Below are 24,128 nucleotides of genomic sequence, written 5' to 3' on the forward strand. Positions count from 1 at the left end.
AGGTTGATAGCTTAGCGGATTGCAGACCCCTAAACTGACGACAACTAGAATTAGCCGTGGAACGTACCTATGATGCCCTAGACGCCTCGGCACAGCCAAAGAATTAACTAAGCCTAAAGAGAAATGGGAAAGCTAAACTGCCCCAGAGTAGAACCCCAAAGGAATAGATAGCCCCCGAACATATATTGTCGGTGAGACAAGATGAGGCCCAAAACACAGGCAGAAAATAGAGTAAGCAAATGATGGGGCCCAAACTGTCTAGATAGAACAGGACAGGAAAGGATACTGTCTGCAATCACAGAAAAAACCCTAAGAAAAATCCAACAGGTCTGATATGCAAAAATACTGAGGCCACATGACCTCTCCCCCACTAAATCAGAATTCTGGTGTGAACTGGATGCAAAACAAGATACTGATATAACAGGGGATTAGAAATACTGAAAAGACTGACATAAGCTGTGGCATATGTAACAGAGTCCAGCACAGGTCCCAGAAGGGAACTAGGCTGAACTCACACCAGCAAAGCAAAAATCAGAGAAAAGCAAAAATGAATCAAAACACAAAAAAGATTCAAGAAGACAAAACTTATCTGAAAAATGCAGGATGGAGCAGGAGACAAGCAGACTACCAAAATGCTCAGGATGCAAATCAAATCACCGGCAACAACTGAGGGAAGGTTGCTCAATTAAATCTCTCCAGTCTAACATCTGACCTTCAATCATCATCCTCAGGTGATTGAATTCTGTCAGCAAGACCAGCTCCATTACCAGCAGCAACCACCAGAGGGAGCCCAAACGCAGAAGCCAGGTAAAAAGTGTTCACAACAGTACCCCCCTTGAGGAGGGGTCACCGAAGGGACATCTGCGTGGATGAGTCCTTAATTCATTTTAAGTGAAGGCTCAGATTCCGTCAGTACCTGCCCAGCAAGAGTGCCAGGTACGGAATTAAACTCTATAAGTTGTGTGAGAGTACCTCAGGGTACACCCACAGGTTTAGAGTTTCCAAAGGAAAGGACACCAGGATTGAACCCCCTGAACGTCCTCCTGTCCTGGGAGTGGGAAAATTGTGTGGGATTTGGTGCACCCACTGTTGGATAAAGGTTATCACCACCTCTACACCGATAACTTTTATACCAGCATCCCACTCTTCAAAACCCTCTCTGCGCGAGGTACTGCAGCCTGCGGTACTGTCAGCAAAAATCAGAAAGGACTCCCGAAAACGCTACTTGGGCAGATGCTCAGAAGGGGTGACAGCAGAGCCCAATGTAGCAACCACCTGCTGGTGGTAAAGTGCAAGGACAAGAGGTCCTTGAACTTTACCACTATACACGGTGATGGCAGCGCCCTTAGCATTGTACGAGGTACCTCTACACAGGTCTGCAAACCGGACTGTGTACCCCTGTACAACAAAAATATGGGGGGGGGGCGGTGATCTCTCCAATCAACTCCTCCAACCGTACAGTGCTTTGAGAAAGACCAAGGTGTGGCACAAAAAGCTGGCCGTGCACATCGTACAAATGAGAGAAGTCTGATGAACATTGTAGGTGGAATCAATTAGTATAAGTCTACAGGATAAAAATATCCTATATAGCCACCATAAATAGGAACAAATATGACCAACTGCAAAATACAAATCAAAAACACCAAAAACCAAACAGTCATAAGGTCCAAAGAAGATAATAGCAACTTTATTAATTTTATTAAAATATTACAGACAAACAGACAAGATAGGGCTAGAAGATGGAACCTGATGGATCGTACAAATGGCAATGCTCAATGCTTTCCTGCTGTCACGATGCACGATGTGCAGGCCACACAGATACATCATACCATCAGTTCCAGGAGGTAATGGTTATGGCCCTGATATTTGGCACTCAGGAAGGAGCAGGCCCCAGTACTTCCGGAACTGAAGGTGCTTGTATTGTACCAGGTCAGCATTTTCAGGGGGAGGTCCCGCAAACTGGAAAAAGAGGTAAGTCACAAAAAAGTACAGTGTTACTAAAAGGGGAATACGCAAGACCACCATTTATCAATGCGACACCTGCCCCGAAAAACCTGGCCTGTGTATGACAGAATGCGTCAAACTGTACCACACCTCCATGCACTATTTACTTAGACTTACAGGAAACATTAGATTAGTTCCAAAAAGGGGGCACATCTAGATAAGTTCCTTGGGGGGGGGGGGGGGGGTCTAGTTTCCAAAATGATGTCACTTGTGAGGGTTTTTTTTTTTTTTTTTTACTGTTTAGGCACATCAGGGGCTCTGCAAACTGAACATGTCGCCCGCTGACCATTCCATCAAAGTCTGCATTCCAAAACGTCACTACTTCCCTTCCGAGCCCCGACGTGTGCCCAAAAAGAATTTTAGGACGCACTTAGGACAAATTGGACAACAACGTTTGGAGTCCAATTTCTCCTGCTACCCTTGGAAAAATTAAAAACTGGGGGCTAAAAGATCATTTTTGTGGGAAAAAAATTGAATCTTTTATTTTCACGCCCGGGGATTATAAACTATAGTGGAACACTTGGGGGTTCAAAACTCTCACCACACATCTAGGCAAGTTGCTTAGGTGGTCTAATTTCCAAAATGGGGTCACTTGTGGGGGGTTTCCACTGTTTAGGCAAATCAGGGTCTCTCCAAACGCAACATGGCGTTCGATCTCAATTTCAGCTAATTGTGGTTTTAAAAACAAATCAAACTGCGCTCCTTCCCTTCCTAGCCCTGCCGTGCGCCCAAATAGTGGTTTTCCCCCCACATTTCGGGTATCAGCGTACTCAGGAGAAATTGCACAACAACTTTATCTGTTCATTCTCTCCTTTTACCCTTGTGAAAATAAAAAAATTGTTGCTAAAAGATCATTTTTGTGACTAAAAAGTTAAATGCTCATTTTGTCCTTCCACGTTGCTTCTGCTCCTGTGAAACACTGAAGGGTTAATAAACTTCTTGAATGTGGTTTTGATCAGCTTCAGAGGTGTAGTTTTTTGAATGGTCACTCTTGGGTATTTTCTGCCATATAGACCCCTCAAAGTGACTTCAAATGTGAGGTGGTCCCTAAAAAAATGGTTTTGTAAATTTTGTTGTAAAAATGAGAAATCACTGGTCAACTTTTAACCCTTATAACTTCTTATAAAAAAAAAAAAAAATTGTTTCCAAAATTGTGCTGATGTAAAGTAGACACGTGGGAAATGTTATTTAACTATTTTGTGTGACATATTTCTCTGCTGTAAGGGCATAAAAATTCAATGTTTGAAAACTTTCATTTTTTACACAAATAAACGCAAGTTATATCAAAGAAATTTTACCACTAACGTGAAGTACAATAGGTCACTAAAAAACCATCTCAGAATCGCAAAGATCTGTTGAAGCGTTCCAGAGTTATTACCTCATAAAGGGACAGTGGTCAGAATGGTAAAAATTGGCCCTGTCATTAACGTGCAAACCACCCTTGGGGTTAAAGGGGTTAAACACATACCACAATTCATGATGCACAGATACGGCAGAGAAATATAGATATGGTACAATGCCAAAGGTTTCACTTCTTACATTACATGAGTGATATCAATAACTCAGAAACCGGACAGTATAGTCCTCCATACAGTATTATAGGCACCCCACAGTGCTCCATATAGCATAATGAGCCCCATATATTGCTCCATACAGAATAATGAGCACCATATAATGCTCCATACAGCATAATGAGCCCCATATTATGCTTCACAGTATAATAAGCCCCATATAATGCTCCATACAGCATTTGATGGGCCCCATATATAGATCCATACAGAATAGTATATCTTGAACTGTCCTCCCACCTCTCCTCCTGTTCCCTCTTTGACCGGTTACAATCTGGCTTCCGACCGCATCACTCAACTGAAACTGCCCTAACTAAAGTCACTAACGACTTACTAACCGCCAAGAGGAAGCGACACTACTCTGTCCTCCTTCTCCTGGACCTGCCCTCTGCGTTCGACACCGTAGACCATTCCCTCCTGCTACAGACTCATCTCTTGGCATCACAGACCTTGTCCTATCCTGGATCTCATCATACCTAACAGACCGAATATTTAGTATCTCCCTCTCACACACCACCTCCTCACCTCGCCCCCTGTCTGTCGGTGTTCCCCAAGGCTCTGTCCTAGGACCCCTACTATTCTCAATCTATACCTTCGGCTTGGGACAGCTCATAGAATCTCACGGTTTGCAGTATCACCTCTATGCCGATGACACGCAGATCTACCAATCTGGACCCGACCTCACCTCCTTACTGATTGAAATCCCACAATGTCTGTCTGCTATCTCAGCCTTCTTCTCTGCTCGCTTTCTCAAACTGAACATGGACAAAACAGAATTCATCATCTTTCCCCCATCTCACTCTACTCCTCCACCAGACCTATCCATCAATGTCAACGGCTGCTCTCTTTCCCCAGTCCCGTACGCTCGGTGCCTTGGGGTAATCCTCGACTCTGCGCTCTCTTTCAAACCACATATCCAAGCCCTTGCCTCCTCCTGCCGCCTCAAACTCAAAAATATTTCCCGGATCCGCTCATTCCTCAACCATGAAACCACAAAAACATTAGTGCATGCTCTTATCTCCCGCCTCGACTACTGCAACCTCCTACTCTCTGGCCTCCCCTCTAGCACTCTGGCTCCAGTCCATCCTACACTCTGCTGCCCGACTAATCCACCTGTCTCCCCGCTATTCCCCAGCCTCCCCCCTATGCCAGGCCCTTCACTGGCTTCCTATCGCCCAGAGACTCCAATTCAAAATCCTAACCATGACATACAAAGCCATCCACAACCTGTCTCCGCCATACATCTGTGACATGGTCTCTAGATACCTACCCGCACGCAACCTTCGCTCATCTCAAGATCTCCTTCTCTACTCCCCCCTTATCTCTTCTTCCCACAACTGCATACAAGACTTCTCCCGTGCTTCCCCCATACTCTGGAACTCCCTGCCGCAACACATCAGACTCTCACCATCAACGGAAACCTTCAAGAAGAACCTGAAGACCCACCTGTTCCGACAAGCCTACAGCCTGCAATGATCCTCGGTCTACTGAACCACAGCATGACCTGCTCTACCCTCTCCTACTGTATCCTCACCCATCCCTGTAGACTGTGAGCACTCGCGGGAAGGGTCCCCTCTCCTTATGTACTTGTGTGTCCCTTGTCTTACACATGTTTAGTATACTTGACTATATTTCCCCTTTTCACATGTAAAGCGCCATGGAATAAATGGCGCTACATAAATGCATTATAATAATAGGCCCCATATAATGTTCCATATATAATGGGCCTCAAATGTAATGGGCCCCATAAGATGCTTCATATATAATTGGGCCCCATATACTGCTCCAAATATAATTGGCACCATACACTGCTCCACATGATGGTGCAAACATTTATAAAAAAAAAAAAAAATAAACACTGCAGCCGTGGAACTGGGAGAGGCAATTAATTATTGCAAGTGCACCGGGCCCCCATAGCGGTGTTTTTTTCACCATGTTCACTAAATGCTAAAACTGACCTGCCATTATGATTTTCCAGCTCATTAGGAGTTCATAGACAACGAACATGTCTAGGGTTCTTTTTTTCATCTAAGGCTGGTTTCACACTTGCGTTTTTTTTCGCGGTATTTTAGCGCTAAATAGCGCATGCATTTTTTTTTCCCTATACTTTGCATGGGATGCGCTTATGTGCGCATACACATGCGTTTGTACGCGTTTTTCCGCGCATGCGTTTCTTTGCGGTATGCGCTCGGGCGCACAAAATGCATCCTGTTGCATTTTTTGGGCGTCCGACTTGCCTCAAAAAAACGCATGCGCGCGCAATGCGTTTTTTTTACAGCAAGACACCCATTATAAGTCTATGGGTGCGCATATGTGCGCATTGGCATGCTTATGTATGCGTTTTTTTGCGCATGCTTTTTTTTTTTACCATTAGTTGGACAATGGAATTTAGGGGTTTGGGTTAGAGTTAGGGTTAGTTAAGGGGGTTTAGGGCTAGGGTTAGGGTTAGCTAGGGTTTAGGGTTAGGGTTAGTATGGTTTGGTTACGGGTTAGGGTTAGTATGGTTTGGTTAAGGGTTAGGGTCAGGGTTGGGGTCAGGGTTAGGGTCAGGGTTAGTATGGTTTGGTTAAGGGTTAGGGTTAGTAAAGTCATGGTTTGGGTGTGAGGGGCCACCTAATGTTGGAAAAAACGCAAACGCGGTAAAAACGCACTAAAAACGCATAAAAACGCTGCGTTTTTTTCATGCATGCTCATAAAAATGCTTGAAAAAAACGCAGCATTTGTATGCGTTTTTTCAATGCGTTTTTTGCGGGAAAAACGCGCTGCAAAAAAAAGCAAGTGTGAAATTAGCCTCAGTGGTGAAAAACAAAAAACAAACAAACTTTGTTAAAAAAAATGTGCCATTTTCCGATACCCGTAGTGTCTCCATTTTTCTACATAAAACAAAAAATCTGACCTGCACCTCCATATAGTATAAACAGGTGCCAACTGCAATGAATATATTTCTTGCAAAAAGAAGGAACGCAGCAGCACTCTGTAGAGACCAATACACATGCAAACACAGAATCTATCATAATTGCTATAATAAAAATTAAATAAATAAAATATTACTTACAAAAGTGAAGGCTCTTAGCGCATAAATTGGCCAATTCATGTGAGCCCATCAACTGCGACAAGGTGTCACTTCTGGAGTCTGCATTTTTCGTGATCTCGGATCAGATGAGGGTTTGATTTTTTGCGTGCCGAGCTTATGTTTTTACGGATACCATTTTGGTGCTGATACGATCTATGATCGCCAGGTACTGCATTTTAATGCACTGTTTCGGCAGCCAAATAGCTTAGTTACTCACCGATAACGGTGTTTCTCGGAACCCATGACAGCACTGCAGAGAGGGGATCCGCCCTTCAGGGATAGGAACCTACAGATATAAAAAGGGTGGTACCTCTCCTCCGCCTTCAGTTGGTTAGAGCATCAGAGGGGCTCCAGGTTAGTTAGGCAACAGAAATATATACACAGCATTATAATATTGCTTATTTATCAGGAACACCGTGCCTAAACACAAACACTCTACAAACAGTAAAACGTGCTCACCATACTCGTGAAGGGGAAGGGAATAAGCGGGTGCTGTCATGGGTTTCGAGAAACTCCGTTATCGGTGAGTAAGCTATTCTCTCTCACCCATGACAGCACCACGGAGAGAATTACAGAGATTGGTAGCTTAGGGAGGGACCACCGCCTGAAGGACCCTTCTCCCGAAGGTCAGATCAGACAGAGGCTAGATCTAATCTATAGTGCCTGAAAAAGGTCGAAGGTGATGACCAGGTGGCCGCCCTACAGATTTGTTCTATTGATACCTCAGATCTTTCAGCCCATGAGGTCGCCATCGCTCTTGTGGAATGGGCTTTCAACCCTTCCGGGATGGTCTTTCCACTGGATGAATATGCCAGGGCAATCGCATCCCTAATCCACCTTGCCAGGGTACTATTGGATGCTTTGAGTCCCTTCCGAGGTCCCTGGAAAAAAACAAAGAGAGCCTTCCTTCCTATATTTTTGGTGGCCTCTAGATATTGTACTAAGCACCTCCTCACGTCTAAGGTGTGAAATTTTTCTTCTCCCTTATTTTTAGGATTTGGGCAGAAGGAAGGAAGGACTACCTCTTGGGACCTATGAAAATGTAATGACACTTTTGGTAGATAGAGTCATTTTAAAACCTGACCCGGCCTATCTTCTAGAATTTTTGTGAAAGGTGGCCCTGCTGACAAAGCCTGAATATCGCTCACCCTGCGAGCTGATGTTAGTGCGACCAGAAGTACCGTTTTAAATAACAGGGTTCTAAGGGATGCCGAGTGAATGGGTTCGAACGGAGGGCCTGTCAGTGTTGACAAATCAAGATTCAGGTCCCATGACGGAATCCTTTGACTAGCTATTGGCCTGGATCTGGTTGCGGCCTTAAACCGTGCCACCCAGGGGTTACCCGTCACATTGTGGTTATAAAGAGCGCCTAAAGCCGCTACTTGGACTTTTAATGTGTTGACCGCCAGATCCCGTTCTAGGTCCCTTTGTAGAAATTCTAGGACCTTATCTATCTGAACCCCATCCTGAACCTTTACCCCAGAAGTAGATAAGAATTTTTTCCATGTTCTTCCGTATGCTCTCATCGTAACCGGTTTTCTATTTTTTTGTAATGTAGTTATCAGGTTCTCTGAAAATCCTCTGTCCCTCATCAGCGCCCTCTCAAATTCCATGCTGTTAAATGGAGGTTCACTGCCTAAGGGTGTAACACTGGGCCCTGCGATAGCAGGTCCGGGAGATCCGGTAGGATCCATGGGTCGGTTACAGAGAGCATTCTTAGCCAAGAGAACCAGGTTCTTTTGGGCCAGAAGGGGGCTATTAGTATCATTCTTGCCCCGTCCTCCCTGACTTTTCTTAGCACTGCCGGGATAAGCATGATCGGGGGAAAAGCGTATGTTAGACTCTGCGTGCATGGGAGCATAAATGCGTCCAGAGCTAGAGGATTCCCCCTGGGGTCTAGGGAGCAGAATGTTTCCACCTTTTTGTTTCTGAAGTCAGCAAACAGATCTATGTCCGGGGCCCCCCAACTTTTTACAATCTGCCGAAAAACGGACCGCTTTAGTACCCATTCCCCCTGCTGTAGTTGGGTGCGGCTCAGGAAGTCTGCCCTTTGATTCTCCGCGCCTCGGATGTGCAGTGCTGACAGGGATAGCAGGTTTGACTCTGCTAGTTTGAGGACTCTGGAGGATGTGTCCATTAGGGCCCAGGACCTGGTTCCCCTCTGATGATTTATATAGGTCACCATGAATTGATTGTCCGAAAATATGCGGACATGGTAATTCTGGAGCAGGGGTAGGAAGCGTGTTAGCGCGTAGCCCACTGCTAACAGTTCTTTCTGGTTTGAAGAGGCTTCTAGTTCTTGGCCTCCCCACGCCCCCTGAGCCACCTCGTTGTTCATGTTTGCTCCCCATCCCGTGGGACTAGCGTCCGTGGTAACTATGTGTGTTATTTTTGTTACCCAGGGGATCCCTTTGGAAAGATTGTCCTGGTTTCTCCACCAGACTAGGAAATGAATAGTTTTTGAATGTAGGGTAATACAACCCTCTAGGTGTCCCCCTACAGCTGATTGGTTGGCTAATACGTCCCACTGGAGCTCTCGTGTGTAACTGAGCCCATTGGACTGCTGGCAGGCAGGCAGGCGGATAGGGAACCCAGTAGTGACATAGCTTTCCTTAATGTCATGGAGGGATTTTGGGTTGCTCTTGTTATCATTTGAGCGATTTTCTCTTTCTGTCTGGGAGGCGACACTCTTGAATGTTTGAGTCCAGTGTTAGACCCAAGAATTCCTGTACTCTGCTGGGCTCCAATCTTGATTTTTTCAGATTTAGGAGCCAGCCTAGGCCTTGTAGAATGCCCATCACCCTGTCCCTCTGCTCCCTGCATTATCGAGCCGAGCTGCTTGCTATTAAAAAATCGTCCAGATACGGAACTATTATTATGTCTCGCTCCCTTACATGGGCCATCATTTCCGCTACTATTTTGGCAAACACCCGTGGGGCTACCGATATTCTGAACGGCAAGGCTCTGTACTGGAATTCTTTTACCTTGCTATGTATTGAGATGGCTAACCTGAGATATTTTCTGGAGTTTTTGTGGATGGGAACGTGATAACAGGCGTCGCTGAGGTCTAATACCGCCATGAAGCAGTTCGGGAACAGGATTTTGGTGGTGGACCTGATCGACTCCATTTTGAAGCTTTGATTAATGACGTATGTTTAATTTTTTAAAATTTATGATAGTCTGAAAAGTGCCGTCTGGTTTGGTCACCAGGAAAAGAGGAAAAGAGGGAGTAGAACCCTCTGCCCATCTCCTGCAGGGGAACCTCCTGGAGGACTCCTTTTTTTTACCAGGTTTAGGACCTCGTTTTCTAGGGCTTCCTGCTTCTGCATACTGGATTTTAGCGGAGTTATTAAGTACTTTTGAGGTGGGAGAGAGAGAGAGAGAAAGTCTATTTTTAGGCCGTCCTGGATTAGGTTTATTATCCACGAGTTGTTTGAAATTTTATTCCAGGCTGGAAGGAAACAGGTTAGCCTTTCCCCCACCCTGGGCGAACTGTCACTTAGAGGGTAACTCATCCCGAGACAAAAAGCCCTCTATCTTTCCTTCTGTTGTCCCATTTTTGTTCTCTCGGTGGTCTCCTCTGAAAAAACTTTCTATTCCGAAAGGGCCTCTTAAATGCTGCAGGCCCCAAATTCGGGAACCCTTTCTTCTTGTCCCCTGCTTTCTGAAGGATGTCATCTAATGTTTCCCCAAAAAGGAATTTCCCTTCACAGGGGATTGAACACAATTTCACTTTTGTCTGTAGGTCCCCTGGCCAACTTTTGAGCCATAGTGTTCTTCGGGCTGCATTTGAGAGCGCTGCTGCTTTGGATGCTAGTCAGACTGAATCAGCCGATGAGTCCGCTAAGAAGGCAGCTGCTCCCCTTATTAATGGGATAGAATCTAGGATCTTATCCCTTGGCGTCCCCTTCCCTTAGTTGCTTATCAAGTTGGCCCACCCATACCATTAGGGCTCTTGAGGTACATGTCGCCACTATGGCTGGTCTGAGATTACCTCCTGCTGACTCCCATGCCCCTTTAAGGAAAGTATCTGCCTTTTTATCTAGGGGATCCCTGAGGGTGCCCATGTCCTCGAAGGGGAGAGCGAATTTTTTTGAGGCCTTTGCGACGGCTACGTCGAGCATCGGGGCCTTATCCCAAGATGTGAACGCCTCTCCATCAAAGGGATATTTCCTTTTAAGGGAAGGGACCGTGGTGTTTTTCCTGTCCGGTTTGTTCCATTCTTTTTTGATTAGCCCCTGAACATTTTCATTTAGCAGTAACACTCTCCGCTTTTTCTGGCCTAGTCCCCCGAACATTATGTCCTGGACAGTTTTATCAGGCCTAGGGTCCAACACCCCCATGGTAGACCTTACTGCTTTTACTAGCTTGTCTACCTCTTCTAGGGGAAAACAGTGACGCCCCTCTGTTTCCGCGTCTGAGGATGAGGAACCGGATTCTGAAGTTTTAGACGCGATTTCTCCCGACGTCGAAGAGCCCGACAGGGAGGTCATTACTGTGTCTTTCTTTTTCGATTTGTCCCTGTGCTTAAGGGATGCAAGGGCACTCCGAACCTCCGATTTGATTGTGGCTCTTAAGTCAGTCAGAGGCGAAATCCGGGGTTTCCTGAGAGAGGACTTCTTTTGTGCAAGACTCGCAAAGTTTTTTCTCCCACGATATAGGTAGGGGTCTAGTACAAGTGGGGCATTCCCTATTCTTCTTTTTCCCCTTCTTCTTTCCCTGTTAAGGGAAAGGGATTCTATTACAATGGTGAACATTCACGGAGATCACTCACCCAGAAGTATGCGGATGCAGGTACCGATTCGGGAGATGGAGTCAGGTCCTGTACGGGCTGACCTCCTTGTGGCGATTTGCTCCTTGCAGCTGACGTGCTGCACTGCGTGGAGTGACTGCTGGAACGGCCATTCCTGTCTCATTCCCGATGATGTCGGTGGTGCTGCTGCTTCTTAAGCTGCTGCCTGGCTTGCTGCTCCTGGTCGCTATCCCCCATTGCTCAGGATCGCTTCCAGCCAGGAGTGTTGCTAGCTCCACCTTTTTAAATTTCCCGGCTGTGACGTCACTCTCCCATCCTGCACCGCGTTCATCGGGGAGAGCACTCCTGCCCATGCGCTGGTTCTCGGGACCCGGAAGAGGGCTTCTATTACCGGGGCGGCCGCCATCTTGGTACACCTCTGTACCATGGGGCCGCCCGCATGTTTACCGGGTCCCAGCGAGCCCGGCCCTCCTCTCCGGAGCGGCGGCTCCGACGTCTCTCCCGCTCGCTCACCTGGCAGCCCGCATCGGCCCCAGCAGTGGCGGCTTCGGGCACCGCATCTTCCCGTGGCAGGGGCCTCCCCGCTGCCATGCACTGGTCAGGCCGGCCCCGGATCTTCGGCTACAAGGAAACAGGTAATGTCCTGTAGGTCCCCCGTCAGGGACAGGAACCCAACTGAAGGCGACGAAGAGGTACCGCCCTTTTTATCTGTAGGTTGCTGTCCCTGAAGGGTGGATCCCCTCTCCGTGGAGCGGTCATGGGTGAGAGAAAACTTAAATTCTCGCGTTGTGACTTTTTTTCCTCGCTATGCCAGTTACCAATCTGGATAAGCTTATTGACAGGTAACCCACACTTTGCTCTCCCTTTTAGGCTGGTTTCACATTTGCGCATTGAGGAGCTGCGGACTTCCTCCGTGAAGTGCCTCCCACGGCCGGACCTCCTCCAGTCAGCTCCGCCTCAGTCGGCACGCGGCCTGCGTACCCATATATTTAACATTGGGTATGTAGGCCGTGCGGATGCCTCCGCATGCGTCGTTTTGATGGTGTGGCGACGTGTTGCATTTTGGCACAGTCGCCACATCGTCAAAACGACGCATGTGGAGGAATCCGCACGGCCTGCATACGCAATGTTAAAGATAGGGTACGCAGGCCGCATGTCGATGGAGGCGGAGCTGACCGGAGGAGGTGCAGCTGTGGGCGGAGCTTCAAGGAGGAAGTCCGCATCCCTCCACAGCTCTTCCATACGCAAATGTGAAACCAGCCTTAGCCATGCGCTTTACTTCTATCCTCTTGTGCTCCCTTGCCATCCACATTCACCACCCCATCCCCCCTCCATCACGACTCATACACATCAGTCCCTTTATACTTCCCTCTCCCTTGTACAGCTCCCATGCACTCTCACCTTCCTGAAAAACCTCAGCCCATCTTGCCCAAACACATCGCACAAAAAAACTTTGACCATTCCAATAACTACTTGCTCTTTATCTTCCTACTCCTACTGATTTTGGTGAATATCTCCCCCAACCCTGGTCCACCATCCCTCAACCCCTACCCTACCACCTCACATCAAAACCTTACTAAGCTTATTAATATTACTTGCACTCCCTTATCTTCTTTCAAATGTGCCCTCAGGAATCCACGGTCTGTATATAACGAACTTCCTTTCCTGCACAATTACTTTCTGAACAACTCTCAATCTGTTGGCCCTCAATGAAACCTGGATCCAGGATTTTGACACTGTCTCCCCTGCTGCCATTTCCCATGGTGACTTACAATTCTCCCATTCCACAAGACCCACAAAAAGACTTGGTGGTGGACTCGGCATACTCCTGTCCCCACATTGCACTTTCCAGGTCATCCCCCCAGTTCCATCACTATCATTGCATTCTTTTGAGGTCCACACCATCAGGCTCTTCCATCCTTTCTCCCTCCACATTTGATCCCATCACAGAATAAGTCTCCAGACTCCTCTCTTCTCGTCCTACTACATGCACTACCGACCCCATTCCCTCACATCTCCTCCAGTCGTCACAACTCACCTAACTACAATATTTAATTTCTCCCTCTCCTCGAACATTTTCCTATCCGCCTTCAAACACTCATTACTCCATTATTAAAGAAACCCGCTCTCGACCCATCCTGCACAAATAACTACAGACCAGTCTCCAATCTCCCCTTCATCTCTAATCTCTTGGAGCGTCTTGTCTACTCCCGCCTTACCCGTTACCTCTCCACTCACTCACTGCTAGACCTGTCACAGTCTGGCTTCCGCCCCCTACACTTGACAGAAACTGCACTCAAAGTGACCAATGACCTTCTGACCGCAAAATGTATTGGTGACCACTCTCTGCTCATTCTTCTCAACCTTTCTGCAGCTTTCGACACTGTTCACCACCATCTCCTACTCTCTAGGCTCTTTCTATCTTTCTGACCGCTCTTTCAGTGTTTTCTTCACTGTCTCCACTTCATTTCCTCCGCTGTTGGGGTACTTCAGGGCTCAGTCCTTGGCCCCCCTTCTATTCTCTCTCTACTCGGCCCCAATTGGACAGACCATCAGCAGATTTGACTTTCGGTGCCATCTTTATGCTGATGATACACAACTATACATGTTATCCCCTGACCTTACCCCCGCTATACTACAGAACGCCAGTGACTCTCTGTCCGCAGTCTTCATCATGTCCACCCTCTATCTGAAACTTAACCTCTCAAAAACTGAACTACTTCTGCTCCCGCCGTCTACTAACCTCCCTAAATCTGACATTTCCCTCTCCATAGGTGGCACCATAACACCCCAGCAGCAGGCACGCTGTCTGGGTGATATGTTTGACACCAATCTCTCATTCACATCCCAAATACAATCTCTTGCCCGCTCTTGTCGCTTACACTTAAAAAAAACATCTCTAGGATCTGCCCTTTTCTCACCATAGAATCAAAAACCCTCACTGTCGTCTTGATCCACTCCTGCCTGGACTACTGCAACGCTCTATTAATTGGCCTCCCCGTTTCTCGACTTTCCCCTCTCCAGTCTATCCTTAATGCAGCAGCCAGGATCATCCATCTAGCTAATCGGTATTCAGACGTGTCTGGCCTTCGCCAGTCGTTACACTGGCTGCCCATTCATTACAGGATCTCACCCACAAAGCTCTCCACAATCCGGCACCCCCTTCATCTCCTCCCTCACTTGTCTTTCGGCCTAACCGATCGCTGCGCTCTGCAAACGACTTTCGACTAACCTCTGCACTAATCCATACCTCCCACTCCCGACTCCAAGACTTCTCCCGCACTAATCCTCTGGAATGCTCCACCCCAAGAAATTAGGACCATCCACAACTTGCAGTTTTAGGCGCACCCTCAAAATACATTTTTTCAGAGCGGCTTATGCTCCCTAATCAAATTCATTTTATGTGTGTGTAGCCCATTCACTATCTCTATCTATCCCCCATCCCCTCAAGATGTCTGGATCATCATTGTAAATACACACCTGTACTTTGTATCTCAGCCACCCTCATTGTAAATTGTAAGCTCTCATGAGCAGGGTTGTCTTATTTTGCTTTAATTATTGTATTGTTAACATTGTTACTTATGACTTGTGTTTGAAACTGTAAAGCGCTGCGGAATACGTTGTCGCTATATAAATAAAAATTATTACTATTATTATCCCTGTCCTAGAATGCATGGCTCCTCGGTTCCTGTCCTGCTATGCATGGCACCCCCATCCCGTCCTGGTATGCATGGCTCCTTATTCTACTCACCCACCAGCGTGCCCCTCGCAGCATCTCTGTGGTCACGTCTTCACAGCATCTTCATGGTTCTGGCTTCCAGCAGCTCTTCCGGCGCGATTACGTGGCGTTGCTCATTAAGGTAAAGAATATGCGCTCCACGCCTATGGGAGTGGAGACGCGTGTATATTCATTACCTTACTGAGCAGTGCCACGTGATCGAGCTGGAAGAGCTTCTGGAAACTGGAACCATCGAAATGCTGCGAAGACGCTGGGGACCACCGAGAAGTTGCGAGGGGCACGCTGGTGGGTGAGTAGCATGTCTTCTGGAAGCCGGCGGCTGTCACTGTGCACTGCTATAAGAGAAATGAATATTCATTTCTCTTTAGCAGCGGACACAGTTACAGCAGCCGGCTCCTGCCTCCTGTGACCCGCTGCTTCAACGCTCCCCTGCCGGCTTTCTGGACAACTGACTTGTGTATAAAACTCTGCTTATATACGAGTATATACAGTAATCCTTTATTATTGTTGATAGATCGGGCGATTCTGAAGGCGACGATAACATTTATATCTGTTTGTTTTTTTTTGGTTTTTTATTGCTTTATTTTGAATGGGGCGAAAGGGGGTTGATCTGAACTTTTGTTTTTTACTGTTTTATATCTTTAAAAACTTTTATTTTTTCTTCCTTTTGGCATGCTTCAATAGTCTTCATGGGAGACAAGAAGCTGCCATAATGATCATATCACCTATACATAGCTGAATTACTCACTTGCACTGGGCGGCGCTCACAGCAAGCCGGCAGTGACAACCATAATAGTCTCTAGAAGAACTCCGGTTGTCATGCCAACTCAGCGGCATTTAACGGGTTACTAGCCGCAGGTGCATCGCGATCCACCCGCGGCTATTCTGGGCACATGTCAGCTGACATGTTCCGGGAAAGATGTGGGCTCATCGCCGGAGCCCACATCAAAAGGGGAAGAAGCGACATGCGCAAGTCGCAAAGGGGTTAATGGATACAAGAATTGTGAAGATGATACTAAAGAAGAGATCCTATTACAACATATAACTTGGCCTGTTAAGATGATTTTGATTGAAAAAAGCTTTTGTTTTCAGTAAATATGACCTTAATGTTGCAAATTCAACAGATGACCATTTTCAATTCTTTATAACCTATAAAATGTTGGGAAACTGTGCATAATTTGGAACAATGCAGTTTGAGATTAAAGGGCTATTCCAATCTCCAATATCCTATCCCAATATGTAGTGGGAATAATAATAGCAAATCCCTCCACAACTAGAAACTTATATTTTTTTCCGATTCGCCATGTCTCTTTCCTCAAGTGCAGGCATTGCAGGACCTAAGCTATCCATGGTTACGACCACTGATACAGTGACCATTAGCTAGTTGCAAGTGGTCTTTACAACTATGGCCAGCTTTAGAGTATCGTATCTACAAGCTTTTACCTGACTCTGATGTGGTGTCAGACCATTTGTTTGCATATCATTTCCTCCTGTGAAGCTTCCTCCAGTATTTCCCATTCGGCTAGGTGTACTGAGCACCATAGAAGTTCGCCCACTTCCAGGCTATATTAAAAAGGGAGAAAATTTAGTAATGTCAATTTATCACAAGATTAGAGCAAATAAAATGAATAAACATGTTTTGAAAACATTTTAGCACTTTTTTCTGATTATAAGACGCAGTTTTTAGCAAGATTATAGCTTTCTAATAATTGTGTGCATCTTATAGACCGCCAGGAAAGTCCGCAATGCCAGACCTCCCTGACTGCCTCAAATTTTCAGGCAGAACATTCAAAAAGCACTGTGCTCCGATCAGCGAGATAACATGAGGCTTCATAGTTTTCTCTCTCCCTGCTGACACTGATCAGTGCCGAGTAAGAGATGGTGCTAGACTGGTATGCTAGTAGTTTAGTGAAAGCTTATGTCTACACTGGGGTCAAATAGGAAGACTCCAAAAGATATGGTAGTTATATGTAACTGCTTAAAAATAATTACATTAAAATAGTAATATACGAGAGCCATATTTAAGGATCTGGCGACGCAGGTGGAGGCTACATTTGCTTTAAGCAAATTAGTCGATGCTTTGCAGGATTTTTTAAGGTGACTTTCTATTTTGCGATCCATTGGATTTTTCAACTGGGAAGAGTCCTCGAAAGGGAGGGACGTCTTCTTGGTTACTTTGGAGACTTTAACATCTATTTTAGGGATTTCCCAAATAGAGTTGTCACCTTCGAGGGGAAAGCGATTTTTTAGTTCCGAAGGTACACTAAGTCCTTTCTCAGGGGAGGAACACTCCTGAACTATCAGATTTTGGACGTTTTCGTGTACTGGAAAACCTTTCCTACCCCTGGGTTTCAGCCCCCAAACATCTCATCCTGAACTGAGAGATCACCTCCTCCTCCTCCTCAACCCCCATGGTATTTCTCACCATGGACACCGGCTCTTCCATATCCTCAGAAGAGAAGTAATATTTTTTGTGTCGGGTTTGGAGGTGGATGTGGAGCCCTCCTTTTCCCAAATGTCCTCAGACCCTGAGGTATGGACTTCTCCCAAATCTGAATGGGTCTCCGTAGGTGCCATTTTCCTATTTTTTGGGAGAGGGCCCTGGGTCACCGGGGTCTGGGCAAATGACGCCATGGAGGTCTGTACCTCCTGCTTAATGAGGGTTTTGATACTGTCAAACAGGGAGTGCTGTTTGGTGTGCAGGATGTCCTGGGTACAAGGTTGGCATAGCTTCTTTTTATAATCATTGGCCCCTATCTCCTCCCTCTCATGTCCTGATTCTGCATTGAAGCATTACAATGAAACACTTCAAAGTGCCCTGGATGAATTTGCACCCCCTATAAATAGAACACCACAACGCAGACGGCGACAACCCTGGCACACGGTGCAAACACGTTTCCTGCAGCGGTGCTCCAGGTGCGCCGAACGTCTGTGGAGAAAATCCAATCTACACGAAGATTTCATCCATTTTAAGTTTATGCTTAGAACATACAACACTGCCCTTCACCTCTCCAAACAAACCTATTTCAACACCCTCATCATCTCACTGTCCAATAACCCGAAACATCTCTTTGACACTTTTCATTCTCTACTCAAGCCAAGAGTACAGGCCCCAACCACGGAGCTCCGAGCTGACGATCTGGCCAATTACTTCAAAGAAAAAATTGACCAGATCCGACAGGAAATTATCTCCAAATCCCCTCATACCATGCACTGTCCTCCCTCCCCCACTGCATCTAACTCACTCTCTGATTTTGAACCAGTCACAGAAGAAGAAGTAAGCAGGCTCCTTGCATCTTCTCGCCCAACTACTTGCACCAGTGACCCATTTCCGTCACACCTCCTCCAGTCCCTTTCCCCTGCTGTCACCCCTCACCTAACTAAAATATTTAACCTCTCTCTCTCTTCTGGTATTTTTCCCTCCTCATTTAAGCATGCCATCATACATCCACTACTTAAAAAACCATCCCTCGACCAAAACTGTGCCGCTAACTATAGACCTGTCTCTAATCTTCCCTTCATCTCTAAACTCCTGGAACGCCTGGTCCACTCCCGTCTTATCCGCTATCTCTCAGAAAACTCTCTTCTCGACCCTCTCCAATCCGGTTTCCGCTCTTTACACTCCACTGAAACTGCCCTCTCTAAAGTCTCTAATGATCTGCTAACAGCTAAATCAAATGGTCATTACTCCATGCTAATTCTCCTGGATCTCTCTGCAGCATTCGACACTGTGGATCATCAGCTCCTCCTCACTATGCTCCATTCCATTGGCCTCAAGGACACCGTTCTCTCCTGGTTCTCCTCCTATCTCTCCGACCGCTCCTTTACTGTTTCTTTTGCCGGTTCCTCCTCCTCTCACCTTCCCCTTACTGTTGGGGTTCCTCAAGGATCGGTTCTAGGCCCCCTCCTCTTCTCCTTGTACACTGCCCCTATTGGTCAAACAATCAGTAGATTTGGTTTCCAGTACCATCTCTATGCTGATGACACCCAATTATACGCTTCTTCTCCTGACATCACGCCAGCCTTTCTAGAAAACACTGGCGATTGTCTAAACGCTGTGTCTAATATCATGTCCTCACTATATCTGAAACTGAACCTGTCAAAGACTGAACTCCTTGTGTTTCCCCCCGCTACTAATGTACCTACACCCGACATTGCCATTTCCGTGTGTGGTTCCACTATTACTCCCCAGCAACATGCCCGCTGTCTTGGGGTCATACTTGATTCCGAGCTTTCCTTTGCCCCCCACATTCGATCTCTGGCTCGCTCTTGTCATCTGCACCTCAAAAACATTTCTAGAATTCGACCTTTTCTTACTTTTGACTCTGCAAAAACTCTTACTGTTTCTCTTATTCATTCTCGTCTCGACTATTGTAACTCTCTTCTAATCGGTCTCCCTCTTACCAAACTCTCCCCTCTCCAATCTGTCTTGAATGCTGCAGCCAGGATCATATTCCTCACCAATCGTTACACCGATGCCTCTACCTTGTGCCAGTCATTACACTGGCTACCCATCCACTCCAGAATTCAGTATAAACTTATTACCCTCACCCACAAAGCCCTCCATGGCTCAGCACCACCCTACATCTCCTCCCTTGTTTCAGTATACCACCCTACCCGCGCCCTCCGTTCTGCTGATGACCTGAGGTTGGTATCCTCAATAGTCAGAACCTCCCACTCCCGTCTCCAAGACTTTACACGTGCCGCGCCAATTCTTTGGAATGCACTTCCCAGGTCAATACGATTAGTCCCCAATCCCCACAATTTTAAGCGTGTCCAGAAAACGCATTTATTCAGACTGGCCTATCGCCTCAACACATTAACCTAACCTATCCCTGTGTGGCAGAGCCAAAAGTTTACCATAACCAGGTTCCCAGCATCATGTTCCCACATGCTTTATGCATCCATTAGCCCTCTGTGTCTGTACTGTTACACACTTAACATTATGGCTGGTCCATACAATCAGGGCAACTGTTACCACCCACCTTTCGTGTCTACCTCTTTCCTCATAGACTGTAAGCTTGCGAGCAGGGCCCTCACTCCTCTTGGTATTTGTTATAATCTACTGTATGTGATTATTGTTATGCTGTAATGTCTATTGTCTGTACAAATCCCCTCTGAAATGTAAAGTGCTGCGGAATATGTCGGCGCTATAAAAATAAAATGTATTATTATTATAATCAGAGAGAAGCCTGGCACCACAGATACCACACTTGCGGCTGGGCTTATTCCTTGGGGCAGAGGCCTTTTCTTCCTGTAAGGAGTGAGAAGGCTTACTCAGTGACCCGTGCCACCAAAGTTTAACAGTTAGGGGACCGGCCCTGCTACTCACGGTAGGAGGGGGAATGCTGGGCTCCGCAGATGCTGCTGTCGAGGGTTTGTCACTGTCCACGTCAGCACCAGTCACCGTACAGACACACAGCGCTTACCTGGAGCCTGTGGCCCAATTTATGGGCATTGCAGCTTTCGTCGTTTCGTGCCCCTCCGTCTATGGGAAGGAACCTGCGGCCCCGACCCCGGCTGCCATTGCCCCCCCCCCCGGGCGCCCGGCGCGTGATCTCCATCCTGGAAACGCCGGAGGATGCAAACCGGAAGTGCATGGTGATGTCACTTCCTGTTGGAAGCCCCGCCACCTCCGACGCGCACGGACCCAGTGTAGGCAGCGTGGGAGGAAGGAGTAAGTCGGGGAGCTGCCAGAGGACCGCGGCTGCACTATTCCACCCCGCTTTACCCCGGAGGGGCGGAAGAAGTCCAGAGTAGCACCTGGAGGTGGAGAACGGAAGCAGCGATGTGGAGGAGAGGCGAACCCCCCCAACCTCTGCTGCCCAATGTTTGTAAGTTTGTAGGAACTCCGCTCGCCGGCCACGGCAGCCCCCTGTAACGTCTTCATGCACCACTGGGGGACAGGAAAAACACTGGAGGTGGCAGGAAGGGGAGGGTTATTTAACCTCTTTAGGTTTCCCGTCCCCCATTAGGGCGGGGAGACATCCTCCAAAGTGACTGTCGTGGAAGGTGACTGGAGAAAAACATAATTCTGGCGTTTATATTTTTTTTCTCGCTACGCCATTTAGCGATCGGGTTAATTCTTTTTTTATTGATCTGGCGATTCTGAACGCAGCGATATCAAATATGTGTATGTTTGATTTTATTTTTATTGTTTTATTTTGAAAGGGGCGAAAGGGGGGGGGTGATTTCAACTTTAAAAACATGAAAAAATAAAAATATAAAAACACTTTTTTTACTTTGGCATGCTTCAACAATCTTCATGGGACGCTAGAAGCTGCCACAACTCGATCGGCTCAGCTACATAGAGGCGATGATCAGATCGACTCAATGTAGCCGAATTACTGACTTGCTATGAGCACCGACCACTGGGTGGCGCTCAAAGCAATCCGGCACTGACAACCAGAGGTCTCCATGAAACCTCCGGTTATCATGCCGACACACCGGTGACTCGTGATCACTCACGTGACGCGGTTCACCGAGTGAGCATTTCCATCCCGATGGCCGGAAGCGCCATTTAAAAGCTGCTGTCAGCGGCATTTAATAGCTGCGCGTGGATCATGATTCCACTCGCGGCTATTGCAGGCACGTCAGCTGTTCAAAACAGCTGACATATCCCGGGAAAGTTGTGGGCTCATCGCTGGAGCCCACATCAAAGGGAAGGAGTCCGACATTGGTGTACTATTACGCTCGATGTCGGAAAGGGGTAAAAGAATCTTCTCCAGCAAAATTTTTATGCTCTTAATATATTGCAGTCATCATATTATACAGCACTGTGTACTAACAATTAGTCATATTGCCTTTCTACCCAGTTAATTCTCTCCTACAAGAGGTCTGTGACATTAAGTGATTAAAAATAGTAGTTTTTTTTTTTTTTAAATGCCAGTATTCAGAAGCATTAACTTTCGGTCACCCAGCGATGTAAAACTGCAAATTCTGCTCTGTTGATTCATATTCACTGCTCAAAAATAAAGGGAAAACTTAAACATCATAAGGTAATTAAGTCAATCACACTTCTGTGAAATTGACCGGAAATAAGGTAGAAATGATAGGCAATCATTAAGACAACCCCTATAATAAAAGGAGTGGTTCTGTAGGAGGTGACCACAAACCATTTCTCTGTTTTGGTCACTTTTGCAATTTGTTATTGCTCTCAACCCTAAAGGTTCTGTGCAGTAGGATGAGGCGGTGTCTACAACCCACAGAAATTGCTCAGTTAGTGCAGCTCATCAAGGATGGCACATCAATGTGAGCTGTGGCAAGAAGGGCAACTGTGTCAGCACAGTGTCCAGAGCATGGCGCAAATACCAGGAGACATGTAAGGGGCCATAGGAGGGCAACAGCCCAGCAGTAGGACCGCTACACCATCCTTTGGTGCAAGGAGGAGCATGGCCAGAGCCCTGCAAAATAACCCTCAGGAGGCCACTAACATCCATGTATCTGCTCAAACTATGATCAAGACTCCATGAGGGTGGTATGAGTGCCCGACGTACACAAATGAGTCTTGTGCTTACAGCCCAGTACAACACTGTGCTGAGCAATTGGCCTTTGTTAGCCAACACCAAGATTGGCAGATTTGACATTGTCACTCACATTTGCTCAATGTGAACCTGCTGTCATCAGAGCACAATGGGCCAGACATGATAGAGTTCGGAGATGCCGTGGAGAACATTCTGCTGCCTGCAACATCTTCCAGCAGGAACAGCTTGGCAGTGGGTCAGTAATGGTGTGGAAAGGCATATCTTTTGAGGGCTGCATAGTCCTCCACGTGCTAGCCAGAGGTACCCTGACTGCCATTAGGTACTGGAATGAAATCCTCAGACCCACTGTGAGACCATATGCAGGTGCAGTGGGCCCTGGGTTCATTCTGATGCATGACCATGCTAGGCCTCAAGTGGTTAAAATGTGTCAGCAAGTCCAACATTATGAAAGCATTGGTGCTATGGACTGGCCTGCCCGCTCCACAGACATGAATACAATCAAGCACATCTGGGACATCATGTCTTGTTCCATACAACAATGCCAAGTTGCACCAGAGACTGGTCAGAAGTTGACTGATGCTTTTATACAGGTCTTGGAGGCGATCCCTCAGGAGAACATCCGTCGCCTCATCAGGAGCATGCCCAGGTGTTGTAGGGAGGCTATACAGGCATGTGCAGGCCACACACACTACTGAGCATCATTCCCTTGTCTTGAGGCATTTCCACTGAAGTTGGATCAGCCCCTTATTTGATTTTCCACTTTGATTTTGGAGTATCATTCCAAATCCAGACCTCTACGGGATATTAATTTTGATTTACATTGATCATTCTTATATTTTATTGTTCTCAAAGCATTACACTGTGTAATGAATAAAGCTATTCCATGGGAATATTTCATTCAGTGATATCTAGGATGTGGTATTTCAGTGTTCCCTTTAATTTTTTGAATAGTGTAGCAAAAGAAAATCCTTTGCAATATGCATCCAGTTGCAGTTTCCCACTACTGAAAGGTCAGGAACAGGCAACAAACAACTCAACTAACTCAACTAATCTGTATACAAACCTATCCTGCAGTATATCTCACCTTTCAGTCTCCTCCTGAAATATGTGTCTCTCCTCTATATACAGCCTATGCTGCAGTACATCACTTCTTTTAGTAACCAGCATACAAGCACATAGCTTCTTCCTGGTATGAGCTCTCTGCATTGTGCTAAAGGACGCTCCGCGCTTTTTCGCGAGATCATCCAACAGACTAGAAAGTCTATTCTGGACACAGTGCAGCTAGGAGAGCAAAAATGTCAGATGAGAAAATGTACATCATCAATCGGGGGGGGGGGGGCATGGAACTACAGGATTGTTCCAATGGCAACTATTTTAGGGTGGCACAGTGCCATTCAAACCTACAACTTACCTGCAAAAAACAAGCATTCATACAGCTATGTCGAAAGAAAATTAAAAAGTTTATAGCTCTTGAAAGGAGGAGAAGGAAAACAAAAATTGGCTTTGG

At 46.6% G+C, this 24,128-nt stretch overlaps 1 protein-coding gene across 1 annotated transcript in view; it reads right to left on the reverse strand.

Annotated features, from left to right (window-relative positions):
- The window catches only part of RPA2 (replication protein A2), a 117,778-nt gene that overhangs the window by 6,836 nt on the left and 86,814 nt on the right, over positions 1-24,128 (reverse strand). The window contains exon 7 of the mRNA XM_073564587.1: positions 16,581-16,700. Within this exon, the coding sequence (XP_073420688.1) occupies positions 16,581-16,700 (120 nt within the window). The remainder of the gene's footprint in view (positions 1-16,580; positions 16,701-24,128) is intronic.

Source organism: Dendrobates tinctorius, unplaced genomic scaffold (genome assembly GCF_039654945.1).
Source record: "Dendrobates tinctorius isolate UK_male_01 unplaced genomic scaffold, ASM3965494v1 ptg000015l, whole genome shotgun sequence".
Lineage (NCBI taxonomy): Eukaryota > Metazoa > Chordata > Amphibia > Anura > Dendrobatidae > Dendrobates > Dendrobates tinctorius.